Raw genomic sequence first — 18383 nt, forward strand, 5'->3', positions numbered from 1 at the left:
TGAAATGATCCCTGAAAGGAGTCTTAGTCGCAGCTTCTCCGTATCTGTTGGGTCTATGGAAACGCAGACCTAGGTTGATGGCGAAATTTTTTCCATGTTCCTAGATTTTCAGAAATCTTTTTTTTTCCCTGAGTTTTTTTTTTAAGGTATTATAGATATACACTCTTACGAAGGTTTCCCATGAAAAAACAATGTGGTTACTACATTTACCCATATTATCAAGTCCCCACCCATACCCCAATGCAGTCACTGTCCATCAGTGTAGTAAGATGCAACAGATCCACTATGTGCCCTCTCTGTGTTACACTGTTTTCCCCGTGGTCCTTCACACCATGTGTACTAAACATAATACTCCTCAATCCCCTTCTCCTTCCCTCTCCACCTGCCCTCCCACACCCCTCCCCTTTGGTAACTACTAGTCCCTTCTTGGAGTCTCTGAGTCTGGTACTATTTTGTTCCTTCAGTTTTGCTTCGTTGTTATACTCCACAAATGAGGGAAATCATTTGGCACTTGTGTTTCTCTGCCTGGCTTATTTTACTAAGCATAATGTCCCCCAGCTCCATTCATGTTGCTGCAAATGGTAGGATTTGTTTCTTTCTTGTGGCTGAATAGTATTCCATTGTGTAATATGTACCACCTCTTCTTTAACCATCCATCTACTGATGGACACTGGGATTGCTTCCATATCTTGGCTATTGTAAAAAGTGCTGCGATAAACATAGGGGTGCATATGTCTTTTTGAATCTGAGAAGTTGTAATCTTTGGGTAAATTCCAAGGAGTGGGATTCCCAGGTCAAATGGTATTTCTATTTTTAGTTTTTTGAGGAACCTCCATACTGCTTTCCACAATGGTTGAACTAGTTTACATTCCCACCAGCAGTGTAGGAGGGTTCCCCTTTCTCCACATCCTCGCCAACGTTTGTTGTTGTTTGTCTTTAGGATGTTGGCCATCCTAACTGGTGTGAGGTGATATCTCATTGTGGTTTTAATTTGCATTCCCCTGATGATTAGTGATGTGGAGCATCTTTTCATGTGTCTGTTGGCCATCTGAATTTCTTCTTTGGAGAAGTATTTGTTCATATCCTCTGCCCACTTGTTAATCAGGTTATTTGCTTTTTGGGTGTTGAGGTGTATAAGTTCTTTATATATTTTGGATGTTAACCCCTTGTCAGATGTCATTTACAAATATATTCTCCCATATCGTAGGATGCCTGTTGATGGTGTCCTTTGCCATACAGAAACTTTTTAGTTTGATGTAGTCACATGAGTTCATTTTTGCTTTTGTTTCCCTTGCTCAAGGAGATGCGTTCAGGAAGAAGTTGCTCATCCTTATATTCAGGAGATTTTTGCCTATGTTGTCTTCTAAGAGTTTTATGGTTTCATGACTTACATTCAGGTCTTTGATCCATTTTGAGTTTACTTTTGTGTATGGGGTTAAACAATAATCCAGTTTCATTCTCCTGCATGTAGCTGTCCAGTTTTGCCAACACCAGCTGTTGAAGAGGCTGTCATTTCCCCATTGTATGTCCATGGCTCCTTTATCATATATTAATTGACCATATATGCTTGGGTTTATATCAGGGCTCCCTAGTCTGTTCCATTGGTCTATGGGTGTGTTCTTGTGCCAATACCAAATTGTCTTGATTACTGTGGCTTTGTAGTAGAGCTTGAAGTTGGGAAGCGAGATCCCCCCTGCTTTATTCTTCCTTCTCAGGATTGCTTTGGCTATTCGGGGTCTTTTGTGGTTCCATATGAACTTCAGAACTATTTGTCCCAGTTCATTGAAGAATGCTGTCAGTATTTTGATAGGGATTGCATTGAATCTTTAGATTGCTTTAGACAGGATGGCCATTTTGAAAATATTAATTCTTCCTACCCAAGAGGATGGGATGAATTTCCATTTATTAGTACCCTCTTTAATTTCTCTTAAGAGTGTCTTGTAGTTTTCCAGGTATAGGTCTTTCACTTCCTTGGTTAGGTTTATTCCTAGGTATTTTATTCTTTTTAATGCAATTGTGAATGGAATTGTTTTCCTGATTTCTCTTTCTGCTAGTTCATCATTAGTGTATAGGAATGCAACAGATTTCTGTGTATTAATTTTGTATCCTGCAACTTTGCTGAATTCAGGTATTAGATCTAATAGTTTTGGAGTGGATTCTTCAGGGTTTTTTATGTACAGTATCATGTCATCTGCACACAGTGACAGTTTGACTTCTTCCTTGCCAATATAGATGCCTTGTATTTCTTTGTGTTGCCTGATTATCATGGTGAGGACCTCCAGTACTACGTTGAATAAAAATGGGGAGAGTGGGCGTCCTTGTCTTGTTCCCGATCTTAGAGGAAAAGCTTTCAGCTTCTCACTGTTAAGTATGATGTTGACTGTGGGTTTATCATATATGGCCTTTATTATGTTGAGGTGCTTGCCCTCTATACCCATTTTGTTGAGAGTTTTTATCATGAATGGATGTTGAATTTTGTCAAATGCTTTTTCAGTATCTATGGGGATGATCATGTGGTTTTTGTCCTTTTTGTTGATGTGGTGGATGATGTTGATGTACTTTCAAATATTGTACCATCCTTGCATCCCTGGGATGAATCCCACTTGATCACAGTGATGATCCTCTTGATGTATTTTTGAATTCAGTTTACCAATATTTTGTTGAGTATTTCTGCACCTTTGTTCATCAGGGATATTGGTCTGTAGTTTTCTTTTTTTGTGGTGTCTTTGCCTGGTTTTGGTGTTAGAGTGATGTAATCCCTCCTCTTCTATTTTTTGGAAAACTTTAAGGAGAATGGGTATTACGTCTTCTCTAAATGTCTGATAAAATTCAGCGGTGAATCCATCTGGTCTGGGAGTTTTGTTCTTGGGTAGTTTTTTGATTACCAATTCAATTTTGGTGCTAGTAATTGGTCTGTTTAGATTTTCTGTTTCTTCCTGGGTCAGTCTTGGAAAGTTATATTTTTCTAGAAAGTTGTCCATTTATTGTAGGTTATCCAGTTTGTTAGCATATAGATTTTCATAGTATTCTCTAATAATTCTTTGTATTTCTGTGGGGTCTGTCATGATTTTTACTTTCTCATTTCTGATTCTGTTTATGCGTGTAGATTCTCTTTTTTTCTTAATAAGTCTGGCTAGGAGTTTATCTATGTTGTTTATTTTCTGAAAGAACCAGCTCTTGGTTTCATTGATTTTTTTCTATTGTTTTATTCTTCTCAATTTTATTTATTTATTCTCTGATCTTTCTTATGTCCCTCCTTCTGCTGACTTTAGGCTTCACTTGTTCTTCTTTTCCCAGTTTCAATAATTGTGAATTTAAACTATTCATCTGGGATTGCTCTTCCTTCTTTAAATAGGCCTGGATTGCTATATACTTCCCTCTTAGAACTGCCTTTGCTGTGTCCCACAGAAGTTGGGGCATTGTGCTCTTGTTTTTATTTGTCTCCATATATTGCTTGATCTCTGTTTTAATTTGGTCATTGATCCATTGATTATTTAGGAGCATGTTATTGAGCCTACATGTGTTTGTGAGCTTTTTTATTTTCTTTGTACAATTTATTTCTAGTTTTATACCCTTGCGATCTGAGAAGTTGGTTGGTACAATTTCCATCTTTTTGCATTTACTGAGGCTCTTTTTGTGGCCTAGTATGTAGTCTATTCTGGGAAATATTCCATGTGCAGTTGAAAAGAATGTGTATCCTGCTGCTTTTGGGTGGAGCGTTCTGTAGATGTCTGTTAGGTCCATGTGTTCTAATGTGTTGTTCAGTGCCTGTGTCTCCTGACTTATTTCTGTCTGGTTGATCTCTCCTTTGGAGTGAGTGGAGTGTTGAAGTCTCCTAGAATGAATGCAGTACATTCTATTTCCCCTTTTAATTCTGTTAGTATTTGTTTCACATATGTAGGTGATCCTGTGTTGAGTACATATATATTTATAAGGGTTATATACTCTTGTAGGATTGACCCCTTTATCATTATGTAATATCCTTCTTTGTCTCTTGTGACTTTCTTTGTTTTGAAGTCTATTTTGTCTGTACAAGTACTGCAACACCTGCTTTTTTCTCCCTATTAGTTGCATGAAATATCTTTTTCCATCCCTTCACTTTTAGTCTGTGTATGTCTTTGGGTTTGAAGTGAGTCTCTTGTAGGCAGCATATAGATGGGTCTTTCTGTTTTATCCATTCAGTGACTCTATGTCTTTTGATTGGTGCATTCAGTCCATTTACATTTAGGGTGATTATCCATAGGTATGTACTTATTGCCATTGCAGGCTTTAGATTCGTGGTTATCAAAGGTTCAAGGATAACTTCTTTACTATCTAAGAGTTTAACTTAACTCACTTAGTATGCTATTACAAACACAATCTAAAGGTTCTTTTTTCCCTCTCCTTTTCTTCTTCCTCCATTCTTTATATATTAGGTATCATATTCTGTACTCTTTGTCCATCCCTTCTTATTACCTCTGGTGACAGCTATTTAACCTTAGGAACACTTCCATCTATAGCAGTCCCTCCAAAATATACTGTAGAGACAGTTTGTGGGAGCTAAATTCTCTCAACTTTTGCTTATCTGGAAATTGTTTAATCCCTCCTTCAAATTTAAATGATAATCTTGCTGGATTATTTATTCTTGGTTCGAGGTCTTTCTGTTTCATTGCATTAAATATATCATGCCACTACCCTACTGGCCTGTAAGGTTTATGCTGAGAAGTCTGATAATAGCCTGATGGGCTTTCCTTTGTATGTGATCTTATTTCTCTGGCTGCTTTTAATAGTCTGTCCTTATCCTTGATCTTTGCCATTTTAATTATTATATGTCTTGGTGTTGTCCTCCTTGGGTCCCTTGTATTGGGAGATCTGTGCACCTCCGTGGCCTGAGAGACTGTCTCTTTCCCCAGATTGGTGAAGTTTTCAGCAATTACTTCCTCAAAGACACTTTCTATCTCTTTTTCTCTCTCTTCTTCTTCTGGTACCCCTATAATATAAATATTGTTCTGTTTATATTGGTCACACAGTTCTCTCAGTATTCTTTCATTCTTAGAGACCCTTTTTCCTCTCTATGCCTAAGCTTCTTTATTTTCCTCTTCCCTAATTTCTATTTCATTTATTGTCTCCTCCACCGTATGTAATCTGCTTTTAATACCCTCCATTGTGTTCTTCAACAAATGGATCTCCATCCTAAATTCGTTCCTGAGTTCTTGAATATTTTTCTGTACCTCCATGAGCATGTTAATGATTTTTATTTTGAAATCTCTTTCAGGAAGATTCATGAAGTCGATTTCATTTGAATCTTTCTCAGGCGTATTCATAATTTTACTTTGAACCAGGTTCCTTTGACGTTTCATAATTTGTCTGTGGTGCCCTCTAGTGCCCAGAAGCTCTACTCTCTGGAGCCGCTCAGCCCCTGGAGCAATGTCGGGGGTCGCAGGGGAGTGGTGTTGGTGCCTGGGGGGAGGAAAGAGCTGTTTCCTGCTTCCCAGCTCCTATGCCTGTCTCCACTGCCGGAACCAGTGGGCTAAACACATAGGCATAAGCTTGTATGCTTTGCTTCTATGCTTTGTGTTTGTAGCTGCCGTAGGTGGGGCTTCCCTCTGGCTGGCCTGATGCCAGGGCGGGGTTGCTGGTTTGTGAGCCTGAGCCAGGTTCAGGCTAGCCGGTAGGGAGACACAGCAGGCTGCATATCATGGTGGGGGGCCTTGGAGCTCATAGCCAGCCAGGGGAATGGAGTGCCTGAAGATCATTGAAGTTTTCAACCTGCTGGGCAGAGTGCACCCAGACAATTTTGTCTACCTGTCCTTTCTCCTGAGCAGTAAGCTCTGTGCAATCCTTGCCCCTTTAGCAGCCCTCTCGCTTTTAGGAAGTCTCTCAGCCTACCCACCCAAATCAGCCAGATATGGATCCCTGTTTCCCACAAGCAGCTGGAATCTCTATCTCTCCAGGTATTCTTCCTGTCTTAGCTTTCCAACCCCACTAAATCACTGCAATGTAGGTTCGTGCTTCCAGAGCAGATCTCCAGGGCTAGGTGTTCAGCAGTCCTGGGTCTCCACTCCCTCCCTGCTCCGTTTCTCTTCCTCCTGCCAGTGAGCTGGGGTGGAGGAAGGGTTTGGACCCTGTCAGGTCACAGCTTTGGTACGTTACCCTGTTCCGTAAGGTCTTCCCTTTTCTCCAGGTGTATGTAGTCTGGTGCAGCCTTCTTTCCTGTTGCTCTTTCAGGATTAGTTGTATTAATTATATTTTCATATTATATGTGGTTTTAGGAGGAGGTCTCTGTCTCACCTCTCATGCTGCTCTCATGCCACCATCTTTAATCCAATCCCCCCTGTATTTATTCTTTCTCTAAAAGCATGACTGGGTGTTGCACAGCTCCCCCTACCCCTATTCCCACCTCAACTGGCCTGGACGTAGGTTACAAGCAGGATCCCCAACCCCCAATACCCCCGTACTCCCATAGTCAAACTTGCTCAGGAGGCAAGGCATTTGAAGTGATGCATTCTGCAGAACACTTATTTCAGTTACAGAAGTAGGAATAACCTTCCCGACAGGTACTAAGGCCATGTTTATTCATAACGAATAAAATCACAATCATCACACATTTCTCAGGGAAAAAAAATGCTGCCAACCAGGACTGCAGTCGGTTGAGTTTTCCCTTTAATGTCACCTTGCTACTTATTACCTCACCTTGTTGCCTGTGAGCTCACAAGAGCAGAGAGATGGTGGCAATAGCCAAAACTTTAAGCTGTGAAAAAAATTAAATGTGAAATAATAATATCTATTAACTTATTTTGTTTCAGGCAGATTGAAGTCCTGGTCAAGTGAATTTATCTAGGGACTCTTAATTTCCAATTTATTTTTTAAAATTTATAAAATTCAAAGGTAAATAAGGGAACATGGCACTGCAGCCTCCCCATTGTCTCCTGGAAAACAACCACCATTACCAGATTAAGGTAGTGACTGACCATGAGTCACTGCCCTGAAATACATCTCCTACCCACATGACCACACCTGGAATGCAGTGGTGATGGGAGCAGCGTTGTTTAGGGTTCACATGACTCCCTTCAAGGGGTTCTTCTTTAGCATGCAACGTTGGCTGGGAAAGGCAGCAACTAAGGGGGAACACCTGGGGCCCATCTTGCTTTTGTCCTGATGAGAGGGGCCAAGAGATTGAGGAGCCATGGGGACTGTGATGGGGACCCTGACTAGGGCAGTGCCTCCAGCCAGGCTTCCTCTGAGGATATTTCAGGTGATCAGAATCTTCAGATTCAAATGGCCTCTAGAGAAAGAAATTCCGTTAACCTGTTTTGATGTTTACCTTGTGTAAGGCCTTTCCTTTGGAGGTCCTTAGGGGTGGCAGTGGATACAAGATTTGGTATTGGATCTGCATACAAATTCCAGCTCCATATGGTACAGTCCCTTTTCAGCTTATGGGGCAAATATATAGCACTATGGGCTGACAGGAGGTCAGTCTGTATTTCCTAAGGAATCATATGGACAGAATTAAGAAATGGCTTAAAATTCACTGGGAAATGTGAGTCATTATTGAAGGCAGGGCCTGGAACTAGGCACTTGGGAGAGAAAGGAGATGGGATTCTTGCCTTGTCAGGGCTCCGGACCTAGCAGAGAACTGTGGGGAGTCTTCACATCATGGATGGACACTATCGTTCATGATGCTCCATTTGTAGGTGAACCTAGAGGAGTGGAGCTGGGGTATGTGACCTCCAAAGCAGGACTCAGTCATATCCTGAGACAGGTAGAATTACTGGCCCTGGTCCCCCACCCCTCCCTGCACCCACACCCTTGCTGGGTTTCACTTACTTACTATCCCCTGGCAGGGGTTTGGCCATGTGAACTGCTTTGGCCCCTGGAATGGGCAGAGATGAAAGTGTGCCAGCTCTACACCTAGGCATGAAGAGGCCTGATGGGTTTCTGGTTGCCCTCTTGTGCTTTTCTTGGGTAGCTGCTGCTCCTCCAGTCTGGGTCCCAGAACAAAGACACATGGCAAAGAGCTGCCCTGGCTGATCTGCAGACCACCAGCGAGAAGCACAGCCGGCCTGGCCAGCAGAGAGTTAGAGCTTCAGTGTGCCAGGCAACCTGCAGACTGGTGAGAATTGTTATTCCAACCTACTGCATTTGGGGTGATTTCTTATAGAACATTATTGTGGCAATAGCTAACTAATACATGTATTCACTCCTTTATCAGGTGATAGGTTCAGCTGCTGCATCGGAGACCCAACACAGCAGTGGATTAAATAAGAATGTTTATTAATTTCTCACACAATGATCTGGTGAAGTACTGTAGTTCAGTGCTAGTTTGGTGGTTCATGTGTCAGGGAGCCTATTTTCTGCTCCACCATTCTTGAGGGGTGGCCCTCATCCACATGAAGCCTTTATACTGTTTACAGCATTGAAGTCTTAATCTCCTTCCACCCTGCAAGTCAAAATACTCCACAGTGTGGCACCAAATGCTCTTCCCAACATTGCCCTCTAACACAGAGGGCCTTGTCTTGAATCATTATTCCCACTTTGCTTCTGGCTCAGGACTTCCCTTCTGCCTGGATGAGCATGCTGCCCCCACACCCACTGAGCTGGTGCCCCGTCGCCAGCCTCCCGGGCTCACCATCTCTCTCACCAGGACCTTAGAAGCCAGAGTTGGTTGCACCTGGGGCTCCCTGGGAGTGAGAAGCCCTAAGCCCTGTGGAGGTGGCGGCCTCCAGCAGTACATATGTCCAAGGTTAGGAATCCAGGTGTGCCCCCGCTCCGCACCCCAATCATATTTGCCCTGCCCTGCCTTGCCTCTCCTACCTTCCAGTCCCTGCTGACCTCCAGTCCTGCAGAGACCAAAGAACCTCTGCTTTCCCTGCCTCCCCACCCTCCTTGCCCTCCTGGCCATACTTCACAAGTTTAGAGAGCATAAAAGCATTGTTAAATGGCTCCCTCTCCTTCAGAGATTGACTTAGTGGGGGTAGGCCTGTGAATTTGGAGGGTGATACCCTCTCCTTGAACAGACTCTAGCCTGGCTGCTCTGTACCCTCTTCTCAGTTCAACCAGAAAGGTCTTCATGGGTGTGGGAGAGACAGGGGACACTGGGCAGGCATTGTCAGTGCCCTGAGTGGAGGTCTGGCAGAGTCTGTGTCACAGCAAAGTCAGTCCAAATGAAAGAGTGTAGACAGCTCTGGATGGTAATCAGGAATCTTGGAATCTAGGGTAGGCTGGAGGAAGAAAGTTTGGGGGCACAGTGTCCTGAACAGGGTGGGGTGGAGGGAGGAGAGAAAAGCCATGCCCCAGGAGAGTCCTCAGGGACCCAAGGTCAGGAATTTGCTGCTCCCAACAGCTAGCTTTTTGGGGACCCAGGTGTGTCCAGGCTCTTTAACCTCTCTCCCCACTGGCTCACACCCATGGGACTGGTTGCTTTTCATTATTCAGGTCTTTGTTCAAGTGACACTGCCTCAAAGAGGCCTTCCCTGACCACCCAGCTCATGTTTCCCCTCCCATACCACCCCTTTTTATGTTACAGGGTGTCATTTCCTTTATAGCACTAACCACTGTCTGAAATAATCTTGCTTGTTTATTTTTCTTATTTATGGGCTGTCTATCCCCAACCCTACTGTGAGCTGCCTAAGGGCAGGGATCATGTCTATCCCTTTCATCAATGCATCCTCACTGTCTAGAACAGTGCCTGGTACCCAGTAGGTGCTCTGTAAATATCAGTTAAATGGACATATATCCAACGGCCCAGACTGACCCTGAACATTGCTCAGGGACCAGAGTTGGTTTTGGGGCCCCTGACTAAGCTGAGTCTCTCCTACAAAACACACCAACAGGAAGCATCCACAGACCTGTCACACTCAAGATCAGGAAGGCCCTAATTGGAGTTTAGGATTTGTGTTTTCCACTCCTGAGACTTTCCTGGAGCCTCTTTACCCTGGGTTCGTTTAGCTCCTGGCTGATCACTGCAAGAGGGGACAGCAGGTCCAATGAGTGACTCAGCCCGTTGCCAGGGTTACTGGCAGGAAAAGCATTGTAAGAAGCTAGGAGGTGGCAACACTGGGATCCCTATAGGGTCTGGAGACAGGGGATGGGTTTACAGTTATTGAAAAGGATGAGGATTTAGAAGGGACTGAAGGCTGATCCCAGGGCTCCCTAGGGGGCTTTGGGCTAAGACACAAAGATTTCCTGGGGCTGAAGAGTGGGGTCTGGCAGCTAGGGGCTGGGGATTTGGTCTTGAGGGTATCCCAGGGAGCTGTAGGCTGAGACAGGAGGGTGCCCAGGAAGGGGCTGGGGGCTGAAGGCTGGGTTATCATATTCTTGGAAAGCAGATACATTCTTGAATCTGTTCTTCCCAGCTGGGACCAGCACAATCCAATCTTGTTTAATGGAGAAGAGACAAATTCACCTAGGAATGCTACAAGTGGACTGAGACTAGGAGAGAGATGCTTTCTTTCTCTGCTCTCCTGCCTTTTTCTTTCTCCCTGCTACGAACATCCACCTCTTTTCCCAGAACCTTCTATGTCCCTCTTACGCCCCCTACTGCCCCTTTGGATAACAATGGCCAGTCTAAAGGACAGCAGATTTCCATCTCTTCCCTTCCCTCCTCACCTGGAAAGACTAGCCTCAGGAGGAATCTAAAGTCCCAAGGGAGTAAGTGCTGGGGAAGGAGGTGGGCTCCTGGCTCTCAGAAAGTGATCTGTATCTGCTGTGCGTGTGTCTGTGGATGCTGGTGCTGGGATCTCAGCCTGAGATGTCACCTCTTATTAGGAAAGCCTTCCTGGAACCCCCCACATTAGGTTAAGGTCCCTGGTCTCCAAGCCTTCACAATTCCCTGTTGGCTCCTTTAAGGTCCTTATCAGAGCTTCCAATTAGCCACTTCTTTGTCAGCCTCTGATGGGTGCCTGCCTCCCCTAGGGCACTGGGAGCACCAAGAAGGAAGCAACCAGGGTTGTTTCTGCTCATCAATATGACAAAATGCTTGGCAAAGTGCCTGGTACATTGCAGATACACAGCAAATATTTGTTGAATAAATGAATAACGTTCAAAGGGGGTTCACAGGTGGGGATTTAATGGGTGGTGTCAGTGTCATTGCCTGGACTCTGGGGACAGCTGTGAGTCCAGATATTCTGGCTTCTGTTCAGGGCCTGGTCCATGTCCAACTTCTGGTCTTGTGCCCAAAGGCTGTCCAAGCAAAAGGAGGCAGAAGAGGCCTCTCCTAGAGGGAGGTGGCGTGGAAGGAGCATTAGGGCATTGGAAGCCCCTCCCCACTTTTCCAGTTCTCCAACCTAAGTATTTGAAAGCACTTCCTCCCACTGTCGCCTATTCCCCTCTCCTCTTGTGTGGCCTGTTCTTTGTCCATCCCAGAGGTTTCTTTCCCCTAAAAATGTGCCCCTTCCTATCTTCTCCCTTTCCTTGAGCATTTTCCAGTGGTGTGCTAAGGAACTTGGACATAACTCTCTTTTACCTGGCAAAGTGCCCAGGAAGAGACGTCCCTGTGGCTGGACCCAGAGTTCGAGGAGGGAGTCAAGGCCCAAGGGAGGCAAAGGAAGGATTTCCTTCTTTGCCCCCTGGCTCAAGACCACTCCAGACACAGCCAGCTTCAGTTGAAGAGGGAGTCCCAAGACCAGAGGCAGATCTAGCCTTGGCCCTGACCCAGAAGACAGCACCACCTTCTGCGAATTGTGTGGGACAGAGACATAGGTGGAGGAGGAAAGAATGTACCTTGTGGCCCCACGCCAGCTGCCTTAATTCTGCCTCTGGTCACACCTTCTATTTACTGGCCATTCCTACCACCTAAATCCTATCTCAGTTTACCTAGTTTGACCGTCTATAAAACCATACCCACCCTAATAAATAAACAATCTAAATAAAAGTCAATTGTTTGCTGTGGGCAACTTCAAGATGTGTCTCTGGCCCCCACCACACTTTTAAGCCTTCCTAATATTGACATTTTGGAGTTTCCCTTTCCCCCTGTTGCTCCCAGGTGCCACTGACTACAGACAGTCCCCCCTCCATCCCTTACTTGATCTTGGAGGTAAAGGCTGAGCCAAGAAGGGTTTTCTGGGGTCCCAAAGGAAAGAAGGGGACCGGAGCCTACTGCCAGTTGGAATCCCAGGTCCAGAGAGAAGGCCCAGGGCTCTTTATAAGGCTGGGGTATGTCTGCAGGGAGAAATGTGCCCCCTGAGGCCTCAAGACTGGGGAGGCGTGGAGGGTGGTGGAGGGAGACAGAGGAAGGCAGACACAGAGCTGGCCATGGAGGGAAAAACAGTCTTTACCTTGGAGACTGAATTCTGCACAAGTCCCTGGAGGGAAGAATATCCCAGGTTGGGACTCTACCGCACAGCTGCTGAGACTAGTGGGGGCAGATGCTGAGATCTGCGCCTGTTGGTCCAGCCACTTATACCGGCGCAGGCAGGCATCCAGGGCAGGGGCCAGCTGGAGCCAGTGGGGGGGAAGGGAAGGTACAGGCTTGTCACAATCAGGACATCTGAGCCCCTGCACAAACCCCCTAACCCTCAGCTTATTCCACTCTGAGACACAAGCATTTGGCCTCCCCCATGCAGCTCTCATACCTTCCTAGCTCCTCAAAAGTGTGACTTAGACTCCCACAGTCATGCAGCCAGCAATGCTTTACCGCTTCCATCATGGTTCCCACCCCTGTGATACAGTTACCGGCAGCCGAAGGTTGGAGGCGGGGAACGGCAGCCCTGCCACTGCAAGCCTCATGATGGGCTGGGGCTTGTTGACCAGGGGCCCAGAGACCTGTCTCAGGCGCAGCACCTCCTCCCCATCCACCCTCAGCAGCACTGAGTCCTCAAGGACCTTCACTTCCACCTGCAGGAAGGAGAGAAGCAGAATTAGAGGCCCTAGGGGCCTCTACCACTTTCTTCAGAGGCAGCTGAGTCTAGCAGAAAGAACAAGTACTTGAAAAGTCAGCAAGCATTCTTGGCTCACTGAGGACTTGTCATTTATGTACTGACTGAACTGCAGAATTACCCTCTGAAAAAATGGGAATGGGATTAACAATAAATGGAGATTTTGTACAGATTCAGTGAGATGGCAATGGTAAAGGCGTGCCCATTAAGTTGGTTCTGCTTCCCTTCCTCAGACTAGCTCAAGACCCCCTTCCTTCAGAACCAGACCTGGCTTACCTGGTGCCACCTCCCATCATCTAGCCGGGGTCCAGCACCTACTGTAAGCTGGGCCCAGTAATTGTGCATTTGGACTTCAGGCCTGCCATCCCGAAGTCCTAGCATAAACCAGTCATCTTTTGGATTGGTATCGCCATACAAAATCACTCCCTCTGGATCCCAAGTTCGAATCTCAAAGGAGGAGGAGGTTCTGGAAAGACACAAAAGGAAGGACTGAGTATGGGGTGTGCCCTTTGAGGTTAAATGTGGGGTAAGAGAAGGGGGAGTTCAGGGAGAGGGAGGAAGGCGACAGGGAAAAGAGAAGAGCTGAGGGAGAGGGGACTAGTCATCAGGACTAGTCAAGAAGCTAGTCCACCCCCTACTTTGTCATCTTGGTGAGGTTAAAGGTTATGATGGTGACAGGCTCTTGTCCTGGGCCAGTGCTGACGTGCACAGCAGGAGGGTCCTGGGTCCTCTATCAGAAAGAGAAAATAAACAAACTGGAATAAGGACATACCAGAGACAGACAGAAGAGGGGCCAGAGGAGATAAGTAGAGGGCAGAGCCAAAGTCTAGATCATTTAAACACACATGTAGGCTGAGCACCCTGTCCTGCTCCTGCACCTGGGTGGGGAGAATATGTCTTGAGGCCCATCCCTGGTGGCTGTGAGGTGGTAGCAGGAGCAGGAACAGGAGCAGGAGCTGCAGCCGCCGCCGCTGACGCAATGAGGGCAGTGGACCTCTGCGCTCCATAGTCCGCTGTGGTGCTCTCTGAGGATTCGATAACTCTGAGAATGGGCAGGGGAGCAGGCAGTTTTTTGTGTGATTGGTAGAGGGTTAAAGGTTGCCCCGGGGGAAGTAGGGAGGCAGGAGTCAAGGGCACTGACCCAACGGCCCCACTGAGGACAAACGGCAGGAGGGACAGAGTTCCTCCACTACCCTCCCCCACTGCTGAGAAAGCTGGGAGAGCGTACCTCATTTCCCCTCTCCTCCTCTAGAGTCAGTCTGGGTCCTCCAAGCCTTCTGCCCATGTGGGGAGGCTGCCTCCACCAGCTTTGAGGAGTAGAAAAAGTCCGGCCCACCTTCCCAAGTAGTATCCTCCATCAGGACTAGAGTTGAGACATGGAATCCCAAGTATGTAGCTGGTGGCTATGTGCAAGTCACTCCACCACTGTTTTAGTGTCCTTGTCTGTAAAATGTGAACAATAATACCTCTTTTATGGGGTTATTGGAATGAGGATTGAGATAACGCAGGCACAGGGCCTGGTATCTGTTCCAAGCTCCTCCCTCAGTATTTTCCCAGGCCTCTGAGGCTCCCCTCACAGGGAGGTATTGTCTCAGACAGAGCTTGATTTAGTGGATACTAAGAAGTCACTGGTTTCCCACTCCCAATTATCTTCTCTTATCCATTTATTACAAGCCCTAACCATTACCAACAGAAACTCATCATTCTCTCTCTGACCCATTTAAAAATAAAAAGGCCCCCGAGAGAAGTAACACTTTGAGCCACTCAAGGGTCCTAGGAAACAGCTTTCAGAACTGGTGGGGAGTCTCAGGGCTCATCCAGGGTCTGAGTGGGCTTTAATGGGTAAGATAAAAGGGTAGAGCAGATAACCACCACATGCCTCAGTTAAAGAACCCGGAGGTGACTTTTGAACCATGGGGGGTATAGACCACAAACTGGGAACCCAGATAACAACACCGACTGAGCGAGACATTCTAGCCTTGACCCCAGCTCAGACGCCCAGTCACAGGACCTAGTCACTGGGGGCGGGGGGACAGGCCTACTCTGAGAGCTGATTGGCTGGCGGGTGAGCGCCCGCCCTAGCGGAATTTAAGGTTTACGGGGCGGAGAGATCCACCCGGCCTGCACCGCCTCGTCCGATCGTTCCCACTTCCCCGCCGAAGCCTAGGCCGGGCTCTCGCCTCCCGGCCTGCGGCACCCGCACCGCACCGTTCCCCCCGGGCTTTCCGGGATCCGAGTTTGTAGTGCCTTTAAAGGGTCCCAATTGCCCTTTGCCGGGTTCTGCTGAACGGAAGTGGGGGGTCCTGGACTTCGGTCTCAGACCGTGGTGACTGAAATGGCTTGCGTTCGGATCCGAGAGGCCATAGAGGAAGACTGTGGAACTATCCTGAGGCTGATTCGGGTGAAGGCTGCGGGCCACAAACTAGGGTCCCAGAGGGTTTCAGGCCGCGCGGCCGGAGGCGGGGGTGGGGAGGGCAGGGGAAGGAGCGCCCCCTGGGGTGCCTCGGGGCCATATTTGCCCTAGAATAGCCTCTCTCTCCTCGCCATAGGAACTAGCTGAGTACGAGAAACTCTCGGATCAGGTGAAGATAAGTGAAGAAGGTGGGGGGGTCCAGCCCCTGGGTCCTTAACGGAGACTGGGGAGGAAGTGAGGGATGGTTCCCAAGGCGGTAGCTCCAGACTGGACACACGCCCAGGCCCTTTTTCTCTATCTCTTTCTCACATCTCCGATCCTTGCAGCCCTGAGAGCAGATGGATTTGGAGAGAATCCTTTCTATCACTGTTTGGTAGCAGAAATTCTTCCTGCCCCCGGAGAGCCACAGGGTAAGAACAGGGACCACAGAGTTCTCCTCCCAGGTCAGCCGCAAAAGGTTTTCCCAAGGTGCCCAGAGGCTTGACTCCTCTTTTCTCTCTTTTTCAGGGCCCTATGTGGTGGGCTATGGGCTGTACTACTTCATCTATAGCACATGGAAGGGACGCAACGTTTATCTGGAAGACATCTACGTGCAGCCGGAATATTGGGGTAATGGGCAGAGGCTGAGGCTGGACTGGGAGAAAAGCAACCAGAGACCCAACCACTCCTTGTGCCCCCTAAGCCCAGCCTATGGCCTTTTCTGACCCCCTTCAACTCAAACAATCTCTCTTTTTGCCTCTTTTTCCCACCAACAGGCCAGGGAATTGGTTCTAAAATAATCAAAAAGGTGACTGAGGTGAGGAAATGCACAGGGCTACAAGTTAGGCCCTGGAAAAGCAAGGGTGTGTGGGAGGCACCTGGGATTGAATAGAGGGTGAGAAGGCCTTTTCCTTTTTGACTCAGAGAAAGTAAGTGATGGCTTCTACCACAGGTGGCCCTGGATAAGGGCTGCTCCCAGTTCCGCCTTGCAGTTCTGGACTGGAACAAGAGAGCCATGGACTTGTACAAGGCCCTAGGAGCCCAAGATCTGACTGAAGCTGAGGGCTGGCACTCCTTTCGCTTTGAAGGAGAAGCGATGAGGAAATTAGCAGGAAAATGATGCCATCCCTCCAAGGATCTGTCTGTCTGAGCTTCTCCTTCCCCACCAACTCAAGAACTCCTTAGAGACTGTCTGTACTGACAAAGGACTCTCTGAAGTAAGGAGGGTTAAGAGTGATTATTCTCCAAATATGGAAAGAGCAGAATTGAGGGAGAGGCCTTCCCACCTCCTTGTTGAGGGTGAAAAATAAACAAGAATTATTATGTCCTGATGTGTTGAGTAGAGCAGTTGATGCTGAGATAAGCATCAGCTACTTTATGGTGCTTCCTGAGTGTTCTTGTCAGTGGATTGCTCCTAGGGATAAAGGTGGGCCCAGGGAGACTTTCACACTCAGTAGGCTGGAATCTTGGTTCTGGCTGGTGGAATTTAAAGAGCAGCGAGAGGCCAGCTTGGCACATCAGGCCTATTGGTCGGGTTTGGGACGCAGACAAAGGCCTCCAATGTTTGGACTTCGTTATTCCCAGATCCATGATTGAGGCGGGCCTGCCACCTCCAAAGATGGAGCAGGCTGTCATATGTTGATGGCATTTCAGGGGCACTGGGAATGACCACTTGCCCCAAATCAGCTCAGTTAGCTCGTACTTTTCAAACACTACAAAGTTACAAAGTCTTTATTTTCAGTTCTGCAAAACTAAAACAAACTTTCAGGACCCATGGCAACAAGTAGGGAAACAGGCTCATTTCCTACTTTCATAGTATTTTATTACTCAAGTAATGCAGGTCTGTTGTAGAAAAATCAGGCAGTACTTATAAAATAGAATCAATAGTCTTATACAACTCCTATATTAACCTTTGGTATCAATTCTCTGCATTTTTTTCAATGTACATGTATATATAATTAAGTGAGTAGGGGTTCATGGAATTATACCCTTTTGTAACCTGTTTTTTTCATTTAACAGTATATCAGAAACACCATCCCATGCTATTAAACATAGATTTGTTATCACTTTTGATGTGGGATATAATTTCTTTTGTTGAACTATTGGTTGAATGGTTATAATTTAGACAGTAAAAGGGTACAGGCAGGTACATAAATGTCTAAGAAATAGGATCTATGGAAGTCTAGAGAATTGAAGATCTACCTTAAAATTCAAATAAAAATAAGAGTCAGCCAAACATAACACCTCAGGGGCCCAATTATTCCTGGTGCCAATTTTTGGCCCTTAGAGCCAATGTAGTCAGGACAATCTTGATCAAGAGATAATAAAGCTGATCAGCCCCTCCCAGAGTTGAGAACCAGAAGAATTCGGTTTAATATCATTAGGCATTTTTGGTTTATCTCTTATCCTGACAAAGATTAGTATCTTTGAAGCATGATCAATGTATCTAATGATGGGGCTTTTTAAACTTAAATATTAATGCAGAAAAAATTATTTCTGGAAGAATGCACCAATAAACAGAGAGTATATTATAGATAATACAGTATATTAAGAGTCCAATAGTTCTACAGGGCTTAATTTAAAAAGTCTTCCAACTACCCTCACTCTTCAAAGACAGTTACTTTCAATTGGGTTTTTTAATTGTTTTGTATTCACCTATATAACTCAAAACTAAAAATTGTATGCAAATATTGTTACTTTTTAATGTTTCTGTTTTCAGCATTAGCTATTGACTTCCCACTACTGACTCTGCCATTTCCCCACCCTCTCCGCCCCATTTCCTATCATGCCAGTATTATATCATAATTCTGACTGGATCTGTGTTTAGTGTTTACATTATGATTATGTAACTGCTCCATGTACATATGATTGTTTTTATTTCCTGAACCATTTTTGTTTTCCCAGGAGTTAATACTTGCCTTGTTCTATATTTGCTTACTTTTCTGTGTACACTAATTTGTCTCAAAATTCTCCCATAGTTGTGTTAATCTCTTTAAGGATATACAAACATGTAGGTATTTTGATTTGAGGCTGACCTTTAGACTGCAGTGTTGCAATCTCCCTGCCCATCCATCCTAGGAACTCCCTTTGCCTCTCTCTTGGGTTGATACCCTGTTTCCTGGAAGCTTTGTCTTCAT

At 46.1% G+C, this 18383-nt stretch overlaps 2 protein-coding genes and 1 long non-coding RNA gene across 7 annotated transcripts; 2 read left to right on the plus strand and 1 right to left on the minus strand.

Moving 5' to 3' along the window:
• The first annotated feature begins 6630 nt into the window (after window positions 1-6630).
• Window positions 6631-8252, plus strand: LOC140849047 (uncharacterized). The gene is made up of 3 exons (XR_012130505.1): window positions 6631-7234; window positions 7949-8092; window positions 8192-8252. It is a non-coding gene; the product is annotated as an uncharacterized lncRNA (long non-coding RNA).
• Window positions 8253-11025: 2773 nt separating this feature from the next.
• On the minus strand, window positions 11026-14301 carry SHBG (sex hormone binding globulin). 4 transcript variants are annotated; one of them, XM_017671755.3, is made up of 9 exons: window positions 14083-14300; window positions 13700-13896; window positions 13493-13584; window positions 13131-13320; window positions 12652-12813; window positions 12255-12414; window positions 12002-12138; window positions 11444-11651; window positions 11026-11194 (listed from the first exon to the last, which is right to left on the minus strand). In XM_017671755.3, the coding sequence occupies exons 2-9, from the start codon at window positions 13859-13861 to the stop codon at window positions 11046-11048; spliced, it is 1260 nt and encodes a 419-aa protein (XP_017527244.1). In that variant the 5' UTR covers window positions 13862-13896; window positions 14083-14300; the 3' UTR covers window positions 11026-11045. The 4 variants fall into 4 exon arrangements, with proteins under 4 accessions (XP_017527244.1, XP_017527245.1, XP_017527246.1 ...); XM_017671756.3 differs by having other exon boundaries at window positions 13733-13896; window positions 14083-14298; XM_017671757.3 differs by lacking the exon at window positions 11444-11651 and having other exon boundaries at window positions 14083-14299.
• A 643-nt stretch (window positions 14302-14944) lies between these two features.
• On the plus strand, window positions 14945-17312 carry SAT2 (spermidine/spermine N1-acetyltransferase family member 2). Of its 2 annotated transcripts, none has more exons than XM_037026837.2 (6): window positions 14945-15255; window positions 15404-15455; window positions 15594-15677; window positions 15775-15876; window positions 16023-16063; window positions 16171-17312. In XM_037026837.2, the coding sequence occupies exons 1-6, from the start codon at window positions 15190-15192 to the stop codon at window positions 16177-16179; spliced, it is 354 nt and encodes a 117-aa protein (XP_036882732.1). In that variant the 5' UTR covers window positions 14945-15189; the 3' UTR covers window positions 16180-17312. The 2 variants fall into 2 exon arrangements, with proteins under 2 accessions (XP_036882732.1, XP_017527264.2); XM_017671775.3 differs by having other exon boundaries at window positions 14948-15255; window positions 16199-17312.
• Window positions 17313-18383: the final 1071 nt, after the last annotated feature.

This window comes from Manis javanica, chromosome 4, assembly GCF_040802235.1.
Source record: "Manis javanica isolate MJ-LG chromosome 4, MJ_LKY, whole genome shotgun sequence".
In the NCBI taxonomy this organism is placed as follows: domain Eukaryota; kingdom Metazoa; phylum Chordata; class Mammalia; order Pholidota; family Manidae; genus Manis; species Manis javanica.

Excerpts from the sequence above, each read along its gene's own strand:
- SHBG (XM_017671755.3), bottom strand. The coding sequence starts at position 13,861 with ATGGAGCGCAGAGGTCCACTGCCCTCATTGCGTCAGCGGCGGCGGCTG. Across the intron at positions 13,321-13,492 it reads AACCTCACCAAGATGACAAA|AACCTCCTCCTCCTTTGAGA; the intron begins GTAGGGGGTGGA and ends GTGTCTTTCCAG. Across the intron at positions 12,139-12,254 it reads TGCAGAATTCAGTCTCCAAG|ACATACCCCAGCCTTATAAA; the intron begins GTAAAGACTGTT and ends TTCTCCCTGCAG.
- SAT2 (XM_017671775.3), top strand. The coding sequence starts at position 15,190 with ATGGCTTGCGTTCGGATCCGAGAGGCCATAGAGGAAGACTGTGGAACT. Across the intron at positions 15,456-15,593 it reads GGTGAAGATAAGTGAAGAAG|CCCTGAGAGCAGATGGATTT; the intron begins GTGGGGGGGTCC and ends CGATCCTTGCAG. Across the intron at positions 15,678-15,774 it reads TGCCCCCGGAGAGCCACAGG|GGCCCTATGTGGTGGGCTAT; the intron begins GTAAGAACAGGG and ends TCTCTTTTTCAG.